This window comes from Capra hircus, chromosome 6 (genome assembly GCF_001704415.2).
Source record: "Capra hircus breed San Clemente chromosome 6, ASM170441v1, whole genome shotgun sequence".
NCBI classification, from domain to species: Eukaryota; Metazoa; Chordata; class Mammalia; order Artiodactyla; family Bovidae; genus Capra; species Capra hircus.
In genome coordinates, this window is record NC_030813.1 from 67357549 (window position 1) to 67382303 (window position 24755).

The 24755-nt window shown below is 43.4% G+C and overlaps 2 protein-coding genes across 6 annotated transcripts in view; both read right to left on the reverse strand.

Moving 5' to 3' along the window:
- TXK (TXK tyrosine kinase) overlaps positions 1–13013 on the reverse strand; it is a 62940-nt gene extending 49927 nt beyond the window's left edge. Inside the window, exons 1-2 of the mRNA XM_005681590.3 lie at positions 12816–13013; positions 10899–10962 (exon numbers count right to left, since the gene is read on the reverse strand). Coding sequence (XP_005681647.1) covers positions 10899–10914 — 16 coding nt within the window. The 5' untranslated portion in view covers positions 10915–10962; positions 12816–13013. The remainder of the gene's footprint in view (positions 1–10898; positions 10963–12815) is intronic.
- Positions 14579–24755, reverse strand: part of TEC (tec protein tyrosine kinase) — a 155439-nt gene continuing 145262 nt past the window's right edge. For 4 of the 5 annotated variants that reach the window (XM_018049428.1, XM_018049429.1, XM_005681594.3 and 1 more), the window contains exons 15-18: positions 20459–20523; positions 17142–17260; positions 16901–17058; positions 14579–15242 (exon numbers count right to left, since the gene is read on the reverse strand). In XM_018049428.1, the coding sequence (XP_017904917.1) occupies positions 15159–15242; positions 16901–17058; positions 17142–17260; positions 20459–20523 (426 nt within the window). In that variant the 3' untranslated portion in view covers positions 14579–15158. The remainder of the gene's footprint in view (positions 15243–16900; positions 17059–17141; positions 17261–20458; positions 20524–24755) is intronic. The other variant, XM_018049427.1, reaches the window with a different exon arrangement.

A 24755-nucleotide genomic window follows, 5' to 3' on the forward strand; every position in this document is an offset into this window, starting at 1 on the left:
TCCTTGGAAGAAAAGTTATGGCCAACCCAGATAGCATATTCAAAAGCAGAGACATTACTTTGCCAACAAAGGTCCGTCTAGTCAAAGCTATGGTTTTTCCAGTGGTCATGTATGGATTTGAGAGTTGGACTATAAAGAAAGCTGAGCACCGAAGAATTAATGCTTTTGAACTGTGGTGTTGGAGAAGACTCTTGAGAGTCCCTTGAACTCCAAGGAGATTCAACCAGTCCATCCTAAAGGAGATCAGTCCAGGGTGTTCATTGGAAGATCTGATGTTGAAGCTGAAACTCCAATACTTTGATCACCTGATGTGAAGAGCTGACTCATTGGAAAAGCCCCTAATGCTGGGAAAGATTGAGGGCAGGAGAAGGGGACGACAGAGGATGAGATGGTTGGATGGCATCACTGACTTAATGGACACGAGTTTGGGTGGGCTCCGGGAGTTGTTATTGGATAGAGAGGCCTGGTGTGCTGCAGCTCATGGGGTCGCAAAGAGTCGGACACGACTGAGTGACTGAACTGAACTGAATGTTATTATCCCCATTGCACAGAAGAAACTCAATAACAGAGAGGTTCAGTAATTTGTCCAAAGCCACATACCTAAAAAGCAACCAAGCACAAATTTAAGCCCACAGAGCTTGGTTGAGTCCATGAGCATAATGATGAGTCTCTTCTTGTGGATAAGAAGATTGTGTAAGATAGCAAAGGGGAATGCCTAGAACAGAGCAGTTAGCCATTGAATTTCCCACCTTTCCCATCAGCTTCCTAGAACTCATTCATGTGCTGTGTATTCACAGGGTGGGTGAAGGTAAACAGACAGAAGGAGACTGTGGTTCTCCCTCTGAAGACAGAATGGGAAGAAGGCTAAGTAGGTTAAAGCTGACCTCCAGTCCCCCAACTCCTGTGTTCTGAGTCCATTCTCTACCCTATTTACCCCACTCAGGACTCTAATGGGCCCTCTTCCAACTAAAACAGCTCTCCAGGTGTAAATGCTATGACAGTCAATTGATGCAACAGCAAGCATGCACTGCCGTGCTTCTTCTAAAGGCACTTGCATGTTTGCAGGCATGACACTCGTATTTATCAAGGTGATCAGAGAGAGACTGATTTAAGGAATTGGCTCACACAGTTATGAGGGCTGGTGAGTCCAAAATCTGATGAGGCAGACTGGAGACTCAGGGAAGAACTGCAGTTTGAGTCCAGAGGCAGGCTGATGCCCCACTTTTTTCTTGCTTAATGGAGATCAGTCTTTGCTCTATTAAGGCCTTCAACCAATTAAATGAGGCTCACCCACATTGTGTAAGGTGATGCTATCTAATTATCTCATCCTCTGCCACACCCTTCTTCTTTTGCTTTCTATCTTTCCCAGCATCGGAGTCTTTTCCTTAAATATATAGAGCTTTCAAAGGGTAATTGCTGGTATTTGTCAGCAGACATAATATCTGGGGACTAGGAAAAGGCCTTGCCCTCTTCACTGAATTTATAATACATGACTACACACTAGCAGAGTGGATAATAAATCCAGTAACAATCTCTCAGTTACCTTTACTCTCTTCTGCAGCCTAAAATTTAGGAGGAAGATTATTCAGGAATATTCATTTGATTTGCAAAGCAGAAATAGAGACACAGACGTAGAGAACAAACATGGATAACAAGGAGGGGGAAGGGAGGTGGAATGGATTGGGATATTGGTACTACTACGTACACTGCTACATACAGAATAGATAACTAATGAGAACTGACTGTATAGCACAGGGAACTCTCCAAATACTCTGTGGTGACATAAGTGGGAAGGAAATCCAATATCCATATACGGGATATACATATATATATAACTGATTCACTTTTCTGTACAGCAGAAATTAACACAACTTTGTAAGACAGCTATCAGTTCAGTTCAGTTCAGTCGCTCAGTCGTGTCCGACTCTTTGCGACCCCATGAATCGCAGCACGCCAGGCCTCCCTGTCCATCACCAACTCCCAGAGTTCACTCCGACTCAGGTCCATCGAGTCAGCTGATGCCATCCAGCCATCTCATCCTCTGTCGTCCCCTTCTTCTCCTGCCCCCAATCCCTCCCAGCATTAAGTCTTTTCCAATGAGTCAACTCTTCGCATCAGGTGGCCAAAGTACTGGAGTTTCAGCTTTAGCATCATTCCTTCCAAAGAAGGAATTTCCAAAGAAATCCCAGGGCTGATCTCCTTCAGAATGGACTGGTTGGATATCCTTGCAGTCCAAGGGACTCTCAAGAGTCTTCTCCAACACCACAGTTCAAAAACATCAATTCTTCGGCACTCAGCCTTCTTCACAGTCCAACTCTCACATCCATACATGACCACAGGAAAAACCATAGCCTTGACTAGACGGACCTTAGTCAGCAAAGTAATGTCTCTGCTTTTGAATATGCTATCTAGGTTGGTCATAACTTTTCTTCCAAGGAGTAAGCGTCTTTTAATTTCATGGCTGCAATCACCATCTGCAGTGATTTTGGAGCCCCAAAAAATAAAGTCTGATACTGTTTCCACTGTTTCCCCATCTATTTCCCATGAAGTGATGGGACCAGATGCCATGATCTTCGTTTTCTGAATGTTGAGCTTTAAGCCAACTTTTTCACTCTCCTCTTTCACTTTCATCAAGAGGCTTTTTAGTTCCTCTTCACTTTCTGCCATAAGGGTGGTGTCATCTGCATATCTGAGGTTATTGATATTTCTCCTGGCAATCTAGATTCCAGCTTGTGTTTCTTCCAGTCCAGCGTTTCTCATGATATACTCTGCATATAAGTTAAATAAGCAGGGTGACAATATACAGCCTTGACATACTCCTTTTCCTATTTGGAACCAGTCTGTTGTTCCATGTCCAGTTCTAACTGTTGCTTCCTGGCCTGCATGAGATTTCTCAAGAGACAGGTCAGGTGGTTTGGTATTCCCATCTCTTTCAGAATTTTCCATACTTTATTGTGATCCACACAGACAAAGGCTTTGGCATAGTCAATAAAGCAGAAATAGATGTTTTTCTGGAACTCTCTTGCTTTTTCCATGATCCAGTGGATGTTGACAATTTGATCTCTGGTTCCTCTGCCTTTTTCTAAAACCATCTTGAACATCAGGAAGTTCACAGTTCACGTATTGCTGAAGCCTGGCTTGGAGAATTTTGAGCATTACTTTACTAGTGTGTGAGACAAGTGCAATTGTGCAGTAGTTTGAGCATTCTTTGGCATTGCCTTTCTTTGGGATTGGAATGAAAATGGACCTTTTCCAGTCCTGTGGCCACTGCTGAGTTTTCCAAACTTGCTGGCATATTGAGTGCAGCACTTTCACAGCATCATCTTTCAGGATTTGAAATAGCTCAACTGGAATTCCATCACCTCCACTAGCTTTGTTCGTAGCTTTCTAAGGCCCACTTTACTTCACTTTCCAGGATGTCTGGCTCTAGATAAGTGATCACACCATCATGATTATCCGGGTCATGAAGATCTTTTTTGTATAGTTCTTCTGTGTATTCTTGCCATCTGTTCTTAATATCTTCTGCTTCTGTTAGGTCCATACCATTTCTGTCCTTTATCGAGCCCATCTTTGCATGAAATGTTCCCTTGGTATCTCTAATTTTCTTGAGGAGATCTCTAGTCTTTCCCACTCTGTTCTTCTCCTCTATTTCTTTGCATTGATTGCTAAAGAAGGAATGATCTCTGTTCGTTTCCAAGGCAAACCATTCAATATCACAGAAATCCAAGTCTATGCCCCAACCAGTAATGCTGAAGAAGCTGAAGTTGAATGGTTCTATGAAGATCTACAAGACCTTTTAGAACTAACACCCAAAAAAGATGTCCTTTTCATTATAGGGGACTGGAATGCAAAAGTAGGAAGTCAAGAAACACCTGGAGTAACGGGCAAATTTGGCCTTGGAATGCGGAATGAAGCAGGGCAAAGACTAACAGAGTTTTGCCAAGAAAATGCACTGGTCATAGCAAACACCCTCTTCCAACAACACAAGAGAATACTCTCCACATGGACATCACCAGATGGTCAACACTGAAATCAGATTGAGTATATTCTCTGCAGCCAAAGATGGAAAAGCTCTATACAGTCAACAAAAGCAAGACCAGGAGCTGACTGTGGCTTGGACCATGAACTCATTACCAAATTCAGACTGAAATTGAAGAAAGCAGGGAAAACCAATAGACCATTCAGGTATGACCTAAATCCAATCCCTTATGATTATACAGTGGAAGCGAGAAATACATTTAAGGGCCTAGATCTGATAGATAGAGTGCCTGATAAACTATGGAATGATGTCATGACATTGTACAGGAGACAGGGATCAAGACCATCTCCATGGAAAAGAAATGCAAAAAAGCGAAATGGCTGTCTGGGGAAGCCTTACAAATAGCTGTGAAAAGAAGAGAAGCGAAAAGCCAAGGAGAAAAGGAAAGATATAAGACAATTATACTCCAATAAAAAAAATTTATTTGTCCTCATTCAATAGCAAAGACAACTGCCTTGAAAATAAAGGTACTACTCCGCCATGACTTTAGTCACAATAAGGTTTTCCGCTGAAGGCCAAGGACAGCTGTGAGCAGGGAGGCCCACGTCTGCCTTGTTCATGGTTCCAGTTCTGCACAAAACAGTTGCTAGCAACTAGTTGCTGCCCAGTGAATTACCAACGAGTGAGTGAAAAACAAACGGTAAAAGCCAAACAGCTTCCTGACGATCCTTGTTTGGCGTGACTCTTCAAGACACTTGGCATGTCTGTTTACAGACTGAAGTGTTGATTCATGCCAAAGTAAATGACAATGATTGTTGGATTCATGGTCATTTGCTATTTACAGCATCACAGGTCGTCCAGGTGAATGAGTAAACAAAGTCACTGCCACATGCCCACGATGATTACAGAAGCTATTCTTTGAATTTTTTCTCAGTAACCTGCAAAGAGAAAGCCTTTTTGCGCCTTTGTAAAATTTCCGATTTAGGCAGAAATTCATGCATACCTGGCCTTTGCCAGAGACTGTCTAAAACGCCCCAGAGACAGACAATGACTATTTGCCTGCTGGAAGGTTATACTCAGGGTTGAGGATTATCGCTGGAAGTAATCAGAGCTTCCTCTCTCCCAGGCTTACATCTGCGCTGTTCTTTTCATCTGCTTCTTATTCCCCAGCAAATGTCTTTAATTATCTATCTTGTACCAGCAAATCAGGAAAAGGGCATCACATCCCGGCCTAATCTCTGTGACCTTTAGGAACTGGCACGTCTCTCATGGATAAGGGAGTTGGGCTTCTCATTTTATTTGATATTCTCGTTCTTTGCTGTGAAGGCTTGCCCTCTTCTCCCATCCGCGCGTCTCCTTTCCACCTCTGGCCTTGCGCACATGACTACGGCAGGGCTCGGTTTGGGGACGGTTTTCCACCAGGGGGCGCTAGAAGGGAGCAAATGGGAGAAGCACCACTTCTCACAACATCTCCCGGAGGCTCTCCGTCCCGAAGATGAACCCAAGCACAGTAGCTGTTGGGCCACTGCTGTCTGGGAAGCAAAGCTGGAGCGTTTCTAATGTTTTCAGGTTTGTATGTGTATAACCTCACGTTCATCCCCGGGCGTTTCCGATGGCAGAGTTTCGTTTTGAATCAGTGCGCCAAGTGAAACTCATTCCTCCTGAGTTTGCTTATAACAACTGGCTGGTTGCTTATAACAACTTTGCTAGAAATATATGGCTGGAAAAGGCAATGGCACCCCACTCCAGTACTCTTGCCTGGAAAATCCCATGGACGGAGGAGCCTGGTAGGCTGCAGTCCATGGGGTCACAAAGTCGGACACGACTGAGCGACTTCACTTTCACTTTTCACTTTCACGCATTGGAGAAGGAAATGGCAACCCACTCCAGTATTCTTGCCTGGAGAATCCCAGGGATGGGGGAGCCTGGTGGGCTGCAGTCTATGGGGTCGCACAGAGTCGGACACGACTGAAGAGACTTAGCAGCAGCAGCAGCAGTAATAGATGGCTGGGGATTAATTCGAAAACGTGAATAACTGGGTCGTTTCAAGAGCTGCCTCGAGCCAAAGACTAGGCTAGTGGCTCAGCCCACACAATCCAGGTTGTGGTTTTAGGACCAGGAATTCTAGGGCAGCTGCACTCACAGCTGAAGAATTCCAGGAATGGCAAAGTCTGGGAAACTTTGGCTTTGGAAAAAGGTCTCTGGGCTATTGGAGCTGATCCTCCTAAGTCCACTGTAAGAACCATCTTTTTTTTACCCCAGAAATTCACAGAAAGGGCACACGTCTTCATGACTGCAGTAAACTTCCACCACTAGATCTATTTCTGGGACTTCCCAGTAGGTCAGACAGTAAAGAATCTGCCTACAATGCAGGAGACCTGGGTTTGATCCCTGGGTAGGAAAGATCCTCTGCAGAAGGAAATGGCAACCCACTCCAGTATTCTTGCCCGGAGAATTCCTTGGACAGAGGAGTCTGGTGGGCTACAGCCTGTGGGTTTGCAAAGAGTCAGACACAACTGAGCGACTAACAGTCCACTCCAGATCTATTAAGGGACTTTTGAAGACAGATACATTTTCGTGAACTTAACCCCACATCATCTGGGAGGTGTGACACATAGCTAGCTTTTTTGTAGCTTGGATTTCTACCTCTGAGCAGGCACCGCAAAAAGGCTTTCTGTTCACTGAACGAAGAATCCACATCAATGAGGGAAAGACAGAAAAGAAAATAGAAAGAGAGGGAAAGGGGAAGAGAGGGAGGAAACGAGAGGGAGAGAAACACACTGAGTTTTTCAGAGAAATATGTACTCAGTTTAAAACATTATCCTCGATACAAACTTATGGTCACCAAAGGGGAAAGGTGAGGGCATGATAAATTAGGAGTTTTGGATACACATATACATACTACTATATATAAAATAGATAATCAACAGGAGCCTACTGTATATAAATAGCACAGAGAACTTTTACTGAATATTCTGTAAAAATCTATATGGGAAGAAAGTCTGACAAATGGTTGATATATAACTGAATCATTTTGCTGTATACCTGAAACTAACACACTGTAAATCAACTATACTCCAATATAAAGTAAAATTTAAATTTTAAAACATTTAAAAGATATCCTCGATTCTGAGTTTATGCTCTATGTATTTGAAACCTTACATTTTCCTTGTTATGTGTGTGCGCCTCTTCTGATATTAAAAGGACACTCCTTTCACAGAATTAAGAAACAGTGTGTTTCCATTCTTCTAAAAATAAGTCATCAGAGATGTTAGTGTCTTTTAAATGTATTGACAAAATAAGTCAGTGACTCTGTATTAGATCTCAAACTGGTTTTTGGACATTATCCTGTCTGTTAAAGCTTCAAGTTACTCCACTAAGGGATTCGTTGGTTCATAATAGAAAACAGGCAGCTAGCTCATGGGACAGTATCTGATACTCTGGGTGGAGGACAAGCGCAGTGCTGGCCTGGCTGGGCCTGAGGAGCTGCTGTGTGAGGGAAAGGGCAAGGGGACTCTGGAAGCTCGGGGAGCTGCATGGGGCACTGGGCACTAGGGGAAATGGTGTCCTGGGAGCAAAGATGCTGAAGGAAAAGGCGGAGTCTCCCTGAAGACTGACAGCCCATCCATTCACAGCTTTAGCCAGCAAAGCCCCGGATATCAAACATTCCAGCTCCAGAAGCCCTTGTTTGCTCCAGGAAAGAACTTCATTCCTCCTCAGTTCTGGGATAGCATGAAGAGGACTTTGCAAGCATTCTGCACACAACTCCTCCATCACCAGGTCTCAGAGTGGTGTTTCCTAGGAGGTTGTGGTCTGTGACCTCCAAGTGCACAAACAGCTCATGGACATCACACCCAGACATCTAGCCAGCTTGGTGGCCACCAGACCCGCTGGCAGCCAGCACTTGGCCACGCTCTCCAAAGGCAGGGAGGAGACAGATGCTGGTCAGTGGGCTTCACTGCGCAGCAAGGCATCTGCTGGTCACACACAAAAAAGCATGGAAACCTCACAAACCCGGTGCCAGACAGTGGCTGCTATGGGCATTATTGCTTTTATGCAGCTGTGAGAGGATAAAAATGAAATGATTTAGAAAGAAAATGAAAGACATGTATTCTAGTGTCCAGATTAACACTGAGCCTATTTTTCAGAAAGAGGACCGACTCCAGCCTGAGGCAAACTGGCCAAGTCTTCTTTAGGTCCATGGCTGTCCTAGGTTTTGCCGCTGATTTAGCTACTCATTGTTGGATGCCAAACCTAGAGGCAGAAACCATCTCACAGTTTCTGTGGGTCGGGAGTCCAGGCACAGCTTTGCTGGGTGCCTCTGAATCAAGCTGTAAAGGTCACGAAGCTCGTGACATTGTGGTAAAGGGGAGTTGGGTTAAGTTGGAGAATCTGCCTTCAAGTTCACTCACACGGCTGTTGCTGGCTTTGGTGGCATGGCTCATGGGGATGGGGATTCTCCATAGGCTGTCCAAGAAGGCTCACAGCATGGCAGTGGGCTTTCCAAAAGACAGGAAGTCTGAGAGCGCTAAGACAGAAGCTAGTCTGCTGCAAGCTCATCTCCCAGGAGCACTCTATCCAGCCCAGCTACCATACTCCATTCATACTAGAGAAGAGAGATCATGCAAGGGTGTGGGCCACCTTAGAGATGCCTATGCAGCCACCCTCCTTATCTTCGTATTAACTGGAAAAGAAATAACAGAATATTAATTTAAAGGGGTTCGTGTGGGACTCAAATACGAGGAATGTTGTTGTTTTTCAGTTTTTGTTTGTTCAGTTGTTGTTCGCTCAGTCACGTCTGACTCCTTGTGACCCCATGGACTGCAGCACGCCAGGCTTCCCTGTCCTTCACTGTCTCCTGGAATTTGCTCAAACTCACGTCCATTGACTCGATGCTGCTGTTTAACCAACTCATTCTCCTCTGTCGCCCCCTTCTCCTCCTGCCTTCAATCTTTCCCAGCATCAGGGTCTTTTCCAGTGAGTCAGCTCTTTCCATCAGGTGGCCCAAGGAGGAACAAGAAGGAATAAGAGGGGCTTTGAAATCAGAGGCCCAGGAAAGGTAGCGTGATCACGGGGTCCTTACCTCGCCACCCCCACCCCTGATCAAATTATGAGTCCAGAAAACTACCTTTTAACAGTATCCCGGGCACACTTTGGACACACTAAGACTTAAGAAGCACTCAAAGATTACTTTTCCTTCTTCTCTATAAACTGGAAAGAAACGAGGAATAAGGTGATGATGAGGTAGAAGGGAGGGCGGTAGTCAGCTTTACGAGCCCCCAACATTTCTCCCTGGTCCCTGCGCCCTAAATAATCCCCTGGGCTGGGACTGTCCTCAAAGCAGCCGTTAGTTGTTGTTTCACAAACTCACCCTCACTGGAGCAGGGCCCTGGCACCTCCCTCAGGCTCTGCCCACCAGTCTGTATGATGAACACTCACCTTCCACCTTCTCCTGTCCCACAGCAGCAGCCTAGGAGGCCAGACTTCTATGACAACCCTTAAAACAACCAATGTGTTTCTCAAATGACTGTGGCCCAGCAAACACTAAGAAATATGGTTTCAGTTGGTACTAACACACCCTGGGGCACCCCTCAGTTTTCTCTCATTGGCAGTAAACACTCATTTGTTTCACCCAGGAGGAAACAGAGTCACATCTAAGTGCACTTTGTTGGAATAAATAAATTGGTGATTCTCACCATGCAATCAAATTATCAGAAGCTGGAAAGGACAGTGATAGTTCATCAAACCTATGCCCTTCCAGACCAGACAGAATGATCCTCAAAATATCCCCACCAATAGGCAACCTCTTATTCAGTCCTTTGGGCAATCTAATCGTTGTCTCAACCCTCACTGTTTATTTTATATATAACTGAATCCTTCCTGTTATTTACAGCCTTTTCTCTAGTTCTGATCTCAGGAGACATGAAGAACAGATGCCCACATGGCTTTTAATAAAAGGTTCTTATTAAGTCACTGCTCCTCTTTGTCCTGTTGCTGGGGGAGGTGGGGACACGGGTTACTGCTTCTTAGCTCTTAGCGCTTCACTCTGCTTTGCCTGTAAGTCTGGTAACAGGCATCCATCTTTATGTGTGGATCCTGACAGTAAGTTATAGTTCAGGTAAGTACATGCGGGATAGCCTGGACAATTTTTTTTTTTTTTTTTTTTTACAAATCTTATTGAGTCCTATGAGGTGATTTAATTTAAACCCATGACATTTTAAAAATTGCAAACAATTTTTCCTAATGCCACTTAAAAACTCAGAAGTGCAAAAACTGTTGTCAGCTGGCCTTGACTGCTTTATTCTGATGTTACTGAGCATAGTTTTCATACTCATCCAGTATTCAAATCAGTGTTTTTCTTCCCAATTTTTAATTTCTTGCATAACAAGTCTCTCTGAGTCTTCAAGGTAAATTAATATGCATTTCCAAAACTTGTACATGGGACTGAATAGTCCTCCAAATCAATTCCAAAATTAAGTTCATGAAGAACCTGTCATTTTAATTTCTTGTTTTCTATTATACTGTGTTGGGAGGTAGGCAAAAAGAGGGTCCCTGCTGTACAGATGGGGACTGCACATAAAGAAGTTGCCAAAGGTGACCCCCAAAGGTGGCAGCAAATCCTGAACTAGAACTTGGTATCCTAGACGTCTGCCCTCAGTTCTCTACACTAAATATTCTAACACAAATACTTTTCAAACTGATCACATTTCTACACACAGAAATTTGGGGGGTTTTTTGTGTTCTTAAGGCTGAATATTTTCTAAAATGACATCATCACCATGCTTGTCAAATAACAAACAAAACCCTGTCACAACGTCTGGGGAAATTATCTTCCAAAGATCATAATTTCTGGAATTCAAGAGTGAGAACCAAGCCCAGAACAAGCCCTGAAGACAAAGGCCCGAGCCATCTTACTCACAAGTGGAAAGGATCATGCTGCCTTATGCGGGGAGCATACAGCCTTCTGGTCTCCAGCGATGCTCCTGTCACAAAAACACATCTTTTAACTGAAATCATAGCTCACCGAGGGTGTTTCTCACGGGCAGAGTTAACCCCACCTATTTCCCTGTTCTAAAAACCTCAGCGAAGTGTGTGAATGACAACCTGATGGCCTATATAAGAGAAAGCTGAATAATCTCCATCCAGATCTGAGGGTAGCTGCTGTTTGCTCCTCCTTCCCGACTGTGTGGGTGACCCCACCAAAGACCATTTCAAGAAGTCACAAGGTTTGGGTAAAAGGGACCTTAAAAAAGAGCATGAATGCAAACTTCTGTCTCTGAACAGAAGAGGAAATGGAGGCACAGATGGGATAAGGGGCACAGTTCATGGTAGAAACAGAACTAAACTGTCAGTTTTGAAGTACCACGTCTAGAATGTTCTGTCCTCCGGCTCAGTACTAACACTTTTCAGCACCATCAGAAGAAAATTTATTCCGTGGGGAGGAGGGAAAATCAACCCATCCCCAGGCAACATTATCAATGATAAAAATGCACTTAGGAGTTTCACTTTATCCCACTGAAAAATAAACAAAAAGTAAGTAAACTAAAGGGAACAAGTGCGCTGAAGACATCGCAAATTCACATGGCCCTTCCTATTTCCTGCTTTATAAATTAAGATCTCTTTACATATTCTGGGCAGATTCTTCTATTTCTACTTCTTTTGCTGCAGCTAGGGCTTTATATATATATTTAAAAAAAAAAACTTTTTCAAAACGTTCTAGTGAACGATTTAAAGATTTTTTAGGATGTTTCCAAATGTAGCCAAATCTTGCTTTCCCATCAAAAGTATTCATCAACTGTTAGGCAAGGGCTATAGCTTCTCCTTTTTCATCAAAACCACCTAGCACTTTCAATGCAGCTCCTCAAGGTCAAACGGGAAACACGGGATGTGGCTGGGAGGCGCAGGAGTCGTCAAGGCGAGGAAGGAAGGAAGGAAAAAAGCGTGAAAATGATTGTAAGGCAGGCTACAGCTTGTGCACAGCCAACTCCCTGAATGAGCTACAGTTAACATGTGCATATGTTGTTGTGATGGGGGTACAGTTAAACAGGAAGATGAGGAGGAAGGCAAGAAACAGACTGTGGCAAGGCTCAGGACAAATGTTTTACTTTTTTCCATTAGGCAGGGAACAGGGAAGGATGGAAGGCAGCTGAACTGAACAGACTGGAAAGATGATTCTCCAGGGTCATATGAAGGTGCTGCTCAGAGAAGCCAGCCACAGCTTGTGCTCCTTCAAACTTTCCCTACATACAACATGTATAATTTTTTCTAACCATTTAAGCACTTTTTCAGTTAAATGGTTCTAGCACCACTGCGTGGAGAAGGTAATGGCACTCCACTCCAGTACTCCTGCCTGGAAAATCCCATGGATGGAGGAGTCTGGTAGGCTGCAGTCCATGGGGTTGCGAAGAGTCGGACACGACTGAGCAACTTCACTTTCACTTTTCACTTTCCTGCATTGGAGAAGGAAATGGCAACCCACTCCAGTGTTCTTGCCTGGAAAATCCCAGGGACGGGGGAGCCTGGTGGGCTGCCATCTATGGAGTCGTACAGAGTCAGACCCGACTGAAGCAACTTAGCAGCAGCAGCAGCAGCAGTACCACTGCGAGAGCTGGGTTTGATCCCTCGGTTGGGAAGATCCCCTGGAGGAGGGCATGGCAACCCACTCCAGTATTCTTGCCTGGAGGATCCCTATGAACAGAGGAGCCTGGTGGGCTGCAGTCCATGGGGTTGCAGAGTCAGACACGACTGAGTGACTTAGCACACACAGCACACAGTACCACCACTGCAGTATTCAAGTCAGTGCCATCAACAAAAGAGGGTAGATGGGTCAACTCACCTTGACTTTGCCTGCTCTTGCCTCTAGATCCTCAGAGTAAAGGGGGAAATGAGAAGTCACAGGTAGAAGACATGCTGTCTGGGTCCCAACAAGCTGGCATGTGTCCTACAAGCTGGCATGTGATAGAAGCAGCTCCACCCTTGTTCATGAGACTTGCAGGATGGTAAAGGAAGTGGTCTTGAGTGTGTAGTTTGAAAAAAAAAATTAAACATGGAGGCCTCAGCTCGTTCTTGGAAGCAAGAGCCATAATAAATCCTTTGAAACCCGAGTCTTACAGTACACAGGTTTCTTTGGGCCCTGCATAAATGAGTAAGACATTTTAGTGCTTCAAACATACGAACCACAGAGGTGCCTTTTTGATGTCCCAAGATCAACAGGGAGTCCTAGAGGAAACAGGTAGCTAGGGAACAGTATTTGTGCTATTCTGAGGCCATGGGCTCATCTTCTGACCTGTTACTTGCTTAGGGAACCAGACAGGTATACTCCTAAACCCAGCATTGCCCTCCTGTGAGCTGTTTCTTTGGCAACACTGTGGTTTAGCCTCTGCAGCTATTCCTGGGGGAGGTTCTATAGGATGTTGCTGGTCAAGACAACTCGCTGCCGGGCATTAAGTAGCTTCTTCACATAAGAACTACTGTGTGAATGCTACATAAGAAGTGTTCACACAGTGCTGCACAGAACAGGGTCAAGACCAGGGCCCCTGGAGCAGATGAATTCCTGAAGAAAGCCCCTGTGTCCTCCTGGGCTTTCTATGGCTTCAAAACCAACAATCCTGTGTGAAGCAATACATGGCCTTTGCTTTCATGATAGAGACTGTGTTTCTTTTCCCTGGGCTCATGAAATGAGGTTCTAATTCAGATGGTATCTTGGTCAGAAATTATAACGGGCAAAAACCCACTCAAATAACCTCAATCACAGGGTCTACTATGAAGCTATAATAGAAAATTTCTCTGACACAGGAACTCAAGTCCAAGCAGGCCTCCTGAAAACCATCTGGGAGACAGCTTGGTACACCATGCTCTCCATTATTCCTGGCTGTTTCCTGGATTCTGCCAGAACTTGGCTTGCTCCTGCATCTTGCAGGCAGTGGGGACAGGCATTGTGCTGATCATCACTGATCCTTCTGCTCCAGAGTACACCTCCACTCACAGCATGTATGTCCAGGGACACAGTTTCAGACACAGAGACTAACTGAATGGCTGAGTTCAATTCTCCATACAACTCTAATTAGCTGTGGATTTCATGGACAGGACCTTTCAACTCTTTGTGATCCCAAGGACAACAGCCCTCCAGGGCCCTCTGTCCATGGAATTCTCCAGGCAAGAATACTGGAGTGGGTTGCCGTCTCCTTCTCCAGGGGATCTTCCCAACCCAGGGATCGAACCCAGGTCTCCTGCATTGCAGGCAGATTCTTTACCATCTGAGCCATCAGTGAAACCCAGTTCAATTTTCCATCCAACTTCAATTAGCTGTGGATACCATGGACAGGACCACTTAGCCCAACACAAACCCTGCTGGGGGCTTAAACTGGACAGGCACCCCAAACATGGCTACTCAAGTAAGGAACAGGCACAAGCAATAGAAGGGTCCAGACATTCCTCTTCAGTAGGGAATGTTTTATCACTGGGGGAAAAGGAATTAAGACAATCCATGTCCTAAGAAGGCTGGCTCATGTATTACAGCATTAAATGTTTCAATTAAACGACAACTCATGAAATCAGCTATATCCCAATAAAAATTAAATTAAAAAAAGACAACTCATGTTTCTTATAAATATATAACTTTATATATTATATATATTTATAATATGTACAGCATACAAATATGTTTTAATGAAATACTAATGGCAATCTTGAAAACAGATGTTTCAAAACCTAAGATGGGTACTGATCCATCCAGAACCCACATTCTAGACAACACCCTGGCCCAGATTTTTGAGAAATCACGGGGCAGATGGGTGGCTGGACTGCAGCTCTGATGCCCTTCCTCCTCCCAACTACCCTGGCCTTCCACTGATACCAGCGGACATGACCCCATGTACACCCCAGAAATGGACTGACTCTGGGGGCCTGGGTACAGTGCCTGGCCCACAGTGGGCACTCTAGCACTGTGGAATGAATAAAAGTGGGTGCTTTTAACCACTCTGTCTAAGCCAGCATTTCCATTAATCCAGAAGATTCAGTCACAGAGCTATGGCTGGTCATGAAGCAAATGCGTCAGGTGTTTCCACTTTGTAAGTAAAACAATCTACCCGTCCAAGTGCTAAATAAATTAAGAGTCTGCCACAAAGTGCCATTTCATCCTTGTGCTTTGGAATCTGGAAGCTGTCGGTCATAGCACCACTCATCTTCCAAAAGCTTCTCCACATTCGACTAGTTCATCTATCGTGCGCAGCAAATCTTCAAAGGAAGGCCTTCCCTCCGGTTTCTGTAATTCAAAATCAAAGAGAAGCTGTGGGTTCCAGAACTCATCCCCAAAATGAGTTTTCACTGCTCAAACTCAGACGGCACAGCGTACCAGAGTGAGGGACTCTTTGCTTCTGGACCGGAGCACACATACCTCTCCATCAGGTCTCACTGATCCTGCGTGTGTTGCTGCTACACTAATCTTTCTGCCCCACAGCTTTTGCATCCAACTCAAGAACCTAGTAGAGATCCCAACTACCTGTAAAATCAAGTCCTGCTACCCTGCAGTGCCCTCTGTGACCTGTCCCACCCCCATGGCCTTGCTACCCAGTTTTATTTCCCACAAAACCCTCATCTGGGCTCTATGCTCAAGCAGAACAGTCTCCACACTTGTGTACACACACTACGTCCAGTGCCACCACCCGATCTTTGCTCACACTATCCCCTCTTGGCCAGCGCCACTTCTTGGCCAGAAGGCCTCTTCCCATCCCAATCAATGCTCTTAGGAGGCAAATGATAGCAAGTGACTGAGGGCATGGGCTTTGGAGTTGGACAGGACTCTGCTTCTCTACGGCAAAGTGGCCTTGGGCAGGCATTAACATGGTATCCCCATCCACACCGTGGTCAATGTATCCAAACTTCACAGGGTTACTTTGAGGACTAATCAAAAGCACTTAGCACAGTGCCTATCACGTAATACTTGTGAACTAATGTCACTGTTGGAGAAGGCAATGGCACCCCACTCCAGTACTCTTGCCTGGAAAATCCCATGGACGGAGGAGCCTGGTGGGCTGCCGTCCATGGGGTTGCTAGGAGTCGGACACGACTGAGCGACTTCACTTTCACTTTTCACTTTCATGCATTGGAGGAGGAAATGGCAACCCACTCCAATGTTCTTGCCTGGAGCATCCCAGGGTCGGGGGAGACTGGTGGGCTGCCGTCTATGGGGTCGCACAGAGTCGGACACGACTGAAGCGACTTTCTTCCAAAAGTCACTTTCGTGTCTAATCTCCTCTGTCGTCGTTGTTGTTTAACTGTCAGTCAGGTCCGACTCTTGTGACCCCATGGACTGTAGCCTGCCAGGCTTCTCTCCATGGGATTCTTCAGGCAAGAACACTAGAGTGGGTTCTCATCTCCTTCTCTAAGGGATCTTCCCGACCCAGGGATCAAACCCACGTCTCCTGCATTAGCAGGGAGATTCTTCACCACTGAGCCACTAGGGAAGCCAGTCTCTTCTATGAGGTAACATTTCAACACATGGAGAAGGAAAGCTTCCAAAGACTACGAGTAAAGAGACCTGAGGAATTTGAGGCTTGGAGAAAGAAATCCTCTCTGGCGAAAGAGTATATATTTCAATAACACAAGAGGGCCACTGAAAGAAGAGCTACTTCTCCAGGTTTGTTCCCAGAGTCCCCAACTCAGGCAACCACGGCAGGATGCCCACTTGGGAGGGAAGGGGCAGCCTGAACTGACTATCTTATTATTAGTGTTTTCCTCATCTTCACATCTTCTTCCTGTTACTCAGACCGAGTTGAGAAGAGCAGCTTCCTACTTAAGAGTCTGAAATCATGTAAAGCATGCACTAGGCTATAATGACCACACATTAAATTAAAATCTACCAAGCCCAGATCCCTGAATGCTTTAGAGACTGAGGAAGAAAGCACCCCAAAAATGTAATACCTCCTGCCAACATCTCAGCATCACCTCGTATACATATCTGGAGGCCAACTTTGGCTGGTGCAGTCGGTGGCCACGGGTAACCATGGTTACCACTTCATAGTTGGTGTTTTTCTCAAAGGGCATTCTGCCTTCAGTGAATACTTCCCACATTAAGACACCTGGAAGACAAGAAGGATTGCCAAACAATGCACCCACTTCCTCTTTAGGGCGGAGTTGAGGGGAAATGGAGCGTGAGTCTTACCAAATGACCAGACATCTGATTTGCTGCTAAAGCGGCTGTAATTAAACACCTCAGGTGGACACCACTTCACAGGAAATTTAGCACCAGAAGAACTCGTGTACTGATCATCCAGGACATACCTAGGGTTAGACAGTGAGTTATGATCTCTATTTTTTACAGGTTCTTTAATACCCTCCTACCCCCACCCCCGCCACCCACCCCAGAATCAAAACACAGTTGATTGAAGTCCAACAAGCATCCGGTTGAAGCTGCTTGCCTCTGCAGCCACGCCTCTGCGATTGTTGTCTTCCTCTGAGTGCTTGAGATGGAAACGCTGTAACATTCTATCTGCACTTTCACTTTTATGTTTTTCTTTTTTATAAGGCAGTGGAGGCAGCACACAATAAAAGCTTGCAACCTTTTTTTTTAAATAAGCAATTTTGTCCTATAAACCAAGTTCTACCCAAAGGTTGCATTTATAAAACCTCTAAAGCAGAGCTGCTCTAAGGAAGTGGTGCAAAGAGCCTGGAACATGTGCTTTTGCCCCCATGATTCCACAGAGCACCACTTAAAACTAGAGCAAATAAGAAGAGCAAAATGATGTCTGTACACTGTGGTGTATATACCACAACATCCCTCCTCTATACATACACACTCAAAACAATACCATGTAATTCTTCTATGGGAGTATACTTATGTCCTTCCAGAAAGACACACACAAGCTGGTAACACCAGTTACCCCTGGGGAGGATCCTTAATTGGGATGGTAAACCTGGGTTCTTCAGCCCTTTTTATAATGTGTTCAGTATGTATTTGCAAGAGGAAGGTGTTTATCTAGTACAGGCACATATAAAGTTAACTTATACAAGCTCCATGGGAAAATATTCAAATACTTGCACAAACTTCTCTTGCTGTATAGACAAAGATGGTGACAATGCCACCATGGGTGCCTGTCAGGAGAGTTTGAATTGAGTGTGGAATGAGTGTTTTAGAAGCAGGGATTCCCAACCTCTAAGATCTAATGCCTAATGATCTGACCTGGAATTGATGTAATACTAACAGAAATAAAATGCACAATAAATATAATGTGCTTGAATCATCCTGAAACCATCCCCCCCCCCGGGGTCCATGGGAAAATTTCCTTCCATGAAAGTAGTCCCTGGTGCCAAAAAGGTTGGGGACCACTGTTTTAGAGGGACTGATGCAAAAGCACAGGTTTTTCTGAAAGCCTGACATATACGAAAATCAAGCATGAAATTGGAGATCTTCCTGGCAGATACAGAATGTCTTCACAGAATGAAAACAAAGAGCACTGGGTCATTACTTCCTGAGAGTCGGCAGTTCTGGTCCCATTTCTGACAGTAATGGCTTTCAAACCTCCCTTGGCTTGAATTTCCTTAGGAGAGAGACCTGGCTGTATGACCTGGCTTTGCCTGCTTTATAACCGTTCCTCACGCCGGCCGTGGGCTAACCACCCTGACCCTCTTTTGACTCCTGAGCAGGCCAAACTCATCCCTAATTTCAAATTTTTGCACTCGCTGTTTCTTACCACCTGGATTATTTTACAGTCAGATTTTTCACCTAGACTACTGCCTACCTTTTGAGTCCCTTTCCAAATATCCTGGTCTCAAAGAGCCTTCCAGAGCAACAGACCTAAAAAAGTAACCATCACCCCACCCCACACATCACTCAGCACCCACCACCCCACGAACCCCAGCTTATCACTATCACAAGGGTTGGCGAATGTTTTCTGTAAAAGGCCAGATCTTGAATATTTCAGGTTTGCCGGCCTTTGTCCAGTGAAAGCAGTCAGACGAGTCTATGTCCTAATAATATCATATTTATGGACACTGATATTGGACTTTCAGATCATTTTCACATGTCATAACATTTTTTTAAGTTTTCTTCAGGCCATTAAAAAATGTGAACACCGTGGGTGGCTCAGGTTGTACAAACAGAGGTGTTAGGTCAGATGTGGCCCGGAGGCTGATGTTTGCGAACCCCTGTGCTGGTACCTCACTCTGTTGTTTCCACCTCTTAGTGCTTCTGAGGTCTTATGCTTCTCTCTCCTCCTGAACTGAAGCTGCACGTGGGCAGGGACTCGAATGTCTTAGCCTCTGCTAGGCTTCAATCTCTAATGTTGTGCCTAGCGCAGCACAGGCACCTAATTTTTTTATGGATGGAGGTACAGATGCCTGGAGAATTCCATGGACAGAGGAGGTTGGCAGGCTCCAGTCCACAGGGTCGCAAAGAGTCGGACAGGACTGAAGTGACTTAGCACTCACACATGTACAGATGAATGAATGAAAAGAAGGAAGGAGGGAAAGAAAGGACAAATGAAATACTTTTTGAAGGTCTTTTATAACACACTACTAAAATTTAAAAAATTAGGAGAATAAAAACACTACAGATTTGGTTATTCTAAAAACTGTACCCCAAACACATTTCTATCAAAACAAAAGATTCTAGAAATTTAATCCTCACCAGGGAGAAAAGAAAGCTGTATATTTAACAGGCTATACTACCACCTAGTGGAGAGAATGGTTAACAATGATTAACACAATGTATACAGTACTGTTATTAATACATTTATCTTTATCTCAGGATGGCTAACAGGATTTCCTTTTTGCTTTATCAGTACAGAATATTTCCATGCTTATCTAATGTGAACTAATGTGACTATCAACTAAAGCCACATAATGAAGTACTGCTGCTGCTGCTGCTAAGTCGCTTCAGTCGTGTTTGACTCTGTGCGACCCCATAGACGGCAGCCCACCAGGCTCCCCTGTCCCTGGGATTCTCCAGGCAAGAACACTGGATTGGGTTGCCATTTCCTTCTCCAATGCAGGAAAGTGAAAAGTGAAAGTGAAGTTGCTCAGTCGTGTCCGATTCTTAGCGACCCCATGGACTGCAGCCTACCAGGGAAATTCCATGAGATTTTCCAGGCAAGAGTACTAGAGTGGTTTGCCATTGCCTTCTCCAAATGAAGCACTAAGTAATCATAATTTCTCAACAGTTTACCTGAGAAAAAAATCAAAGCTAACAATAAAAAGACAAATTCAGCAAATAATTTTTTTTAAATATAGATTATCTAATTTACTTTCTAACCTTATATCAAAAATACTAAGAAGCAGAAAAATCGATCTGTACAAAAATGATGCATACTTCTAATGTTTTGCTAATGGAGCAAAAGATATTTCAAAAGAGTTCTTAAATAGGCTTTAGAGGAAGAAGTTGACACAAACTGCAAAGAAAAAGTCAAGTACTTTAAAAGGAAAGGCCACAGCCTTAATTTCACCCCAAATTTAGAGAAAATGGTCACATATACGCAGACTTACCTAGCCATTCCGAAATCAGACACTTTCACAATTCCTGCCTCATTTACTAGACAATTTCTGGCAGCCTGGAAAACAACATTAAAATGGTATATTAGTGTAAAAGTTCAATAAGAATAGAAAAATATAAGCTCTGTGTATATTAAATTTACTGTAAGCCAGTGAACATTTGCAGAGGTGTCTTATATGAAATTTTTTTTACCCCTATGGAAATGTCTTCAACATATATGTGAAAGAATGGATAGAAAGACAGGTCAAAAGTCTCATGTGCAAACAAGGCACTATTACATAATCTTTGCCAACTGTCGCCACTAATGACTAACAGAAGGGTCAACCAGCTTTTTGCTATTCTTAAATTACCTGATTTTCTTATCGATAGTCACAACACCTCTTAAGGTCCTTAATTCAGGTTCTTACTAGGTGAGCTATATAACACAAAACCACCACAGTGATGGGTGAAAAATCTTTCACCCAGTGGTTTTGCTCAATGGTCTTCCCTACCCCAAACAGTCAAAAGAACAGCCCTGCATAATATACTTTGCTTTTTCACTTATGACAAATACAATTCTAGATTATTTAAATTTTCTTGCCCATTCTTTAAGGTTACAAGGTTCAAGAAAATAGTCTGGAATAACACATAGTATCTCTCAGAGGGAGGACATGATGACAATCACTTAAAATGCTAAAGCCATAGGGTAAAAATGTATTTTCCTTCCTGATGCTTCAGAATGAGGTTATTTCCTGTTGAATGTGTTTTAAATGTTTCTTTAAAAGTATTACTTAATGCCCATTCTCTGGGTTATCTCCATCTTCCTGTAAAGATACCCTACAGTGCCTTTACATGATGGTCACCAGGATTCCTCCCCCAGGAGACAGACCATCAAAATCTTCCTTAAGGGATGACAAAAACATACCCTACTGATGTCAGTATCACAGGCACAAACGTATCAGAATTGCCTTCACCAAGATGTGTGTATAAAGAGGTGTACTCTGTCATACCCACGGAGACTACAGATTTCCATCAGTTTTACAAGTGTAAGAAAGAGGAAGGTGCTAAGTTCACAAGTTTCAATATGACAAAGAGATGTTCTTTATCATCACCGCACATAATAATAACAATAAGTAATGCTACACAGATCACATCTGCCTTTAAAATTTTTTATTTATTCATTTATTGGCTGCACTGGGTCTTCGTTGCTGTGCATGGGTTTTCTCTAGTTGCAGCAAGTGGAGAGTACTCTGTAGTTGGTGGTGCACAGGCTTCCTATTGCAGTGGCTTCTGTTGCGGGACTCTGAGACTCTAGGGCTCTTGGGCTCAATAGTTACAACTTGCAAGCTCCAGAGCATGGGCTCAGTAGTTGCAGCACTCAAGCTTAGTTACTCTGCAATATGTGGGATCTTTCAGGACCAAGGATCAAACCAGTGTTGATTGTACCACAAGACAGATTCTTAACCAGGAAAGCCCCCTAACCCCCACCCCACCCCACCGCCTTTTCACATCTTCAAGTTTGAAAAGTCCTTTGCCCCTATCATAAAATGTAGTCTTTAAAAGTTTTGTCCAGTGACTGGGAATCCGCCTGCCAATGCAGGGGGCGTGGGTTCAATCCCTGGTCCGAGAAGATCCCACACGCCATAAGCAGCAGAGCCCATGTGCCACATGTGCCGAGTCTGTGCTCTAAAGCCCCTGCACAGCAACTACTAAAGCCCGCATGCCCTAAAGCCCACGCTCTGCAACAACAGAAACCACTGCAATGAGAAGCCCATGCACTGGAACTAGAACAGACACTCTAGTCACCACAGTTACAGAAGGCCATGGGTAGCAATGAAGACCAGCATAGCCAAAATAAATAAATTTTTTAAGTTTTGTGAAAGAAAAGCCCAGGGCTAAATGATTGCACTGGTGAATTCTATCAAACATTTAAAGAAGACTTAACATCAAATTTGAGTTCTCTAGCTCTTCCAAAAAATTTTTAAAAGGCACACTTCCAATCTTATTTAATAAGGTTGACATTACCCTAACACCAAAGCAGGATAAGGACACAAGAAAATAAAATTATAGGCCAATATCCCTGATGAACACAGATATAAAGATCCTCAACAAAATATTAGCAAACAGAATTCAACAGCACATTTAAAATGATCACATGCTATGATCCAGTGGTATTTAACCCTGAGATAAAAGAATAGTTCAATACATGCAAATCAAAAAATGTGAGGAACCACACTAACAGAAGGAAGGATAAAAATGATTATCTCAATAGACACAGAAAAAGCATTTGACAAAACTGAACATCCCTTGATTTCATGATTAAAAACTCTCAACAAATTAGAAGCAATGTACTTAATAGAAGTAATATACTTCAACATAATAAAAACATATATTACAAGCTCACACCTAACCACATACTCAATGGTGAAAAGCTAAAAGCATTTTCTTCAAGATCCAGAACAAGACAAGGATGCCCACTCTTGTCACTTCTTTTCAACACAGTACTTGGGAGTCCTAGCCAGAACAAGATGAGAAAAGAAAAGAAAAGGCATCCAAACTAGAATAGAAAAGTAAGACTGTTGCTGTTTGCAGATGACATGATCTTATATATAGAAAACTATAAAGACTCCACTAAAAATCTGTTAAAAAAATAAAAGAATTCAGTAAAGTTGGATACAAAATAAACAGAAAAATCAGTTTTGTTTCTATGCACTAACAATGAACTGAGAGAAGTTAAGAAACCAAGTGAATTTCAATAGTACAAAAAACATTAACATATGTAGGAATAAATTTAACCAAGGGGGTGAAAGACCTGTACATTGACAACTATAAGACTGATGAAAGAAACTGAAGAAGACACAATTAAGTGGCAAGATGGCCCGTGTTCACAGAGTGGAAGAATTAATACTGACAAAATGTCCATACTACCTAAAATTATCTATGGATGAAATGCAACCCTATCAACATTCTACTGCATTTTTCATAGAAATATAAAAAATAATCCTAAAATCCATATGGAACTATAAAAGATCTTGACTAGCCAGAAGAATCTTGAAAAATAATAAAGCTGGAGGCATCACACTTCCTGATTTTGAACCAGATTACAGAAATATAGTAATCAAAACAGTATGGTACAGGCACAAAAAGAGAAACATAGGCCAACGGAACAGAAACAGAGAAACTGGAACTAAACCCACGCATGTATGGTTAAATAATCTTTAACATGGGCACCAAGAACACACAATAGGGAAAGGATAATCTCTCCCATAAATGGTGCTGGGAAATTCAAATATCCATATGGAAAATAATGAACTTGGACCCTAACCTTATACCATACACAAAATTAACTTTTGGATATGACATGAAAGCATGGGCAACAAAAGCACAAATGAACTAACTAGGGCTACACCAAAATGAGAAGTTTTTTCACAGCCAAGGAAACAATCAACAGAATGAAAAGGCAGACCACAGAATGGGAAAAAGTGTTTGTAAACCATTCATCTGATAAAGCGTTAATATCTAAAATAAATAAGGAACTCATTCAACTCAACAGCCAAAAAAAAAGCAAATATTTGACTGAAAAATGGGCAAAGGACAGAATACATACTTCATCAAAAAAGACACACAGGGAATTCCCTGGTGGTCCACTGGTTAGGACTCTGCACTTCCACTGCAGGGAGCACGGATTCAGTCCCTGGTCAGGGAACTAATATCCTGCATGCCACAAGGCACAGCAAACAAAACACAAGACACACAAATGGTCAATATATATACGAAAAGGGGCTCGACACCACAAACCATCAGGGGAATGCAAATCAAAACTACAATGAGATATCACTTCACACATATCAGAATTACTCCAACAAAAACACAAGATGACAACCACTAGCAAGAAATATAAAAGGTAGAAAAAGAGGAATATTTGTATGCTGTTGGTGGAAATGCAAATTGGTACAGCCACTATGGAAAGCAGTATGGAGGTTCCTCAAGACATTAAAAATAGAACTACCATATGAACCAGCAATCCCACTTATGAGTACATATCCAAAGGAAACAAAATTAGTGTCTTAAAGGAATATCTGCACTCCCGTATACATAGCAACACTATTCACAACAGTCAAGATATGGTAACAATGTAAGTGTCCATCAGTGGGTGAATGAATAAAGACAATGTGGTGTGTGTGTGTGTATGTGCGTGTGTGTATGTATATATACATCCATTCTGCATGCATGTGTAGTGTATGTGTGTGTGTGTACACCTGTGTGTACATATATACATGCATCAGTTCAGTTCAGTTCAGTCCCTCCGTC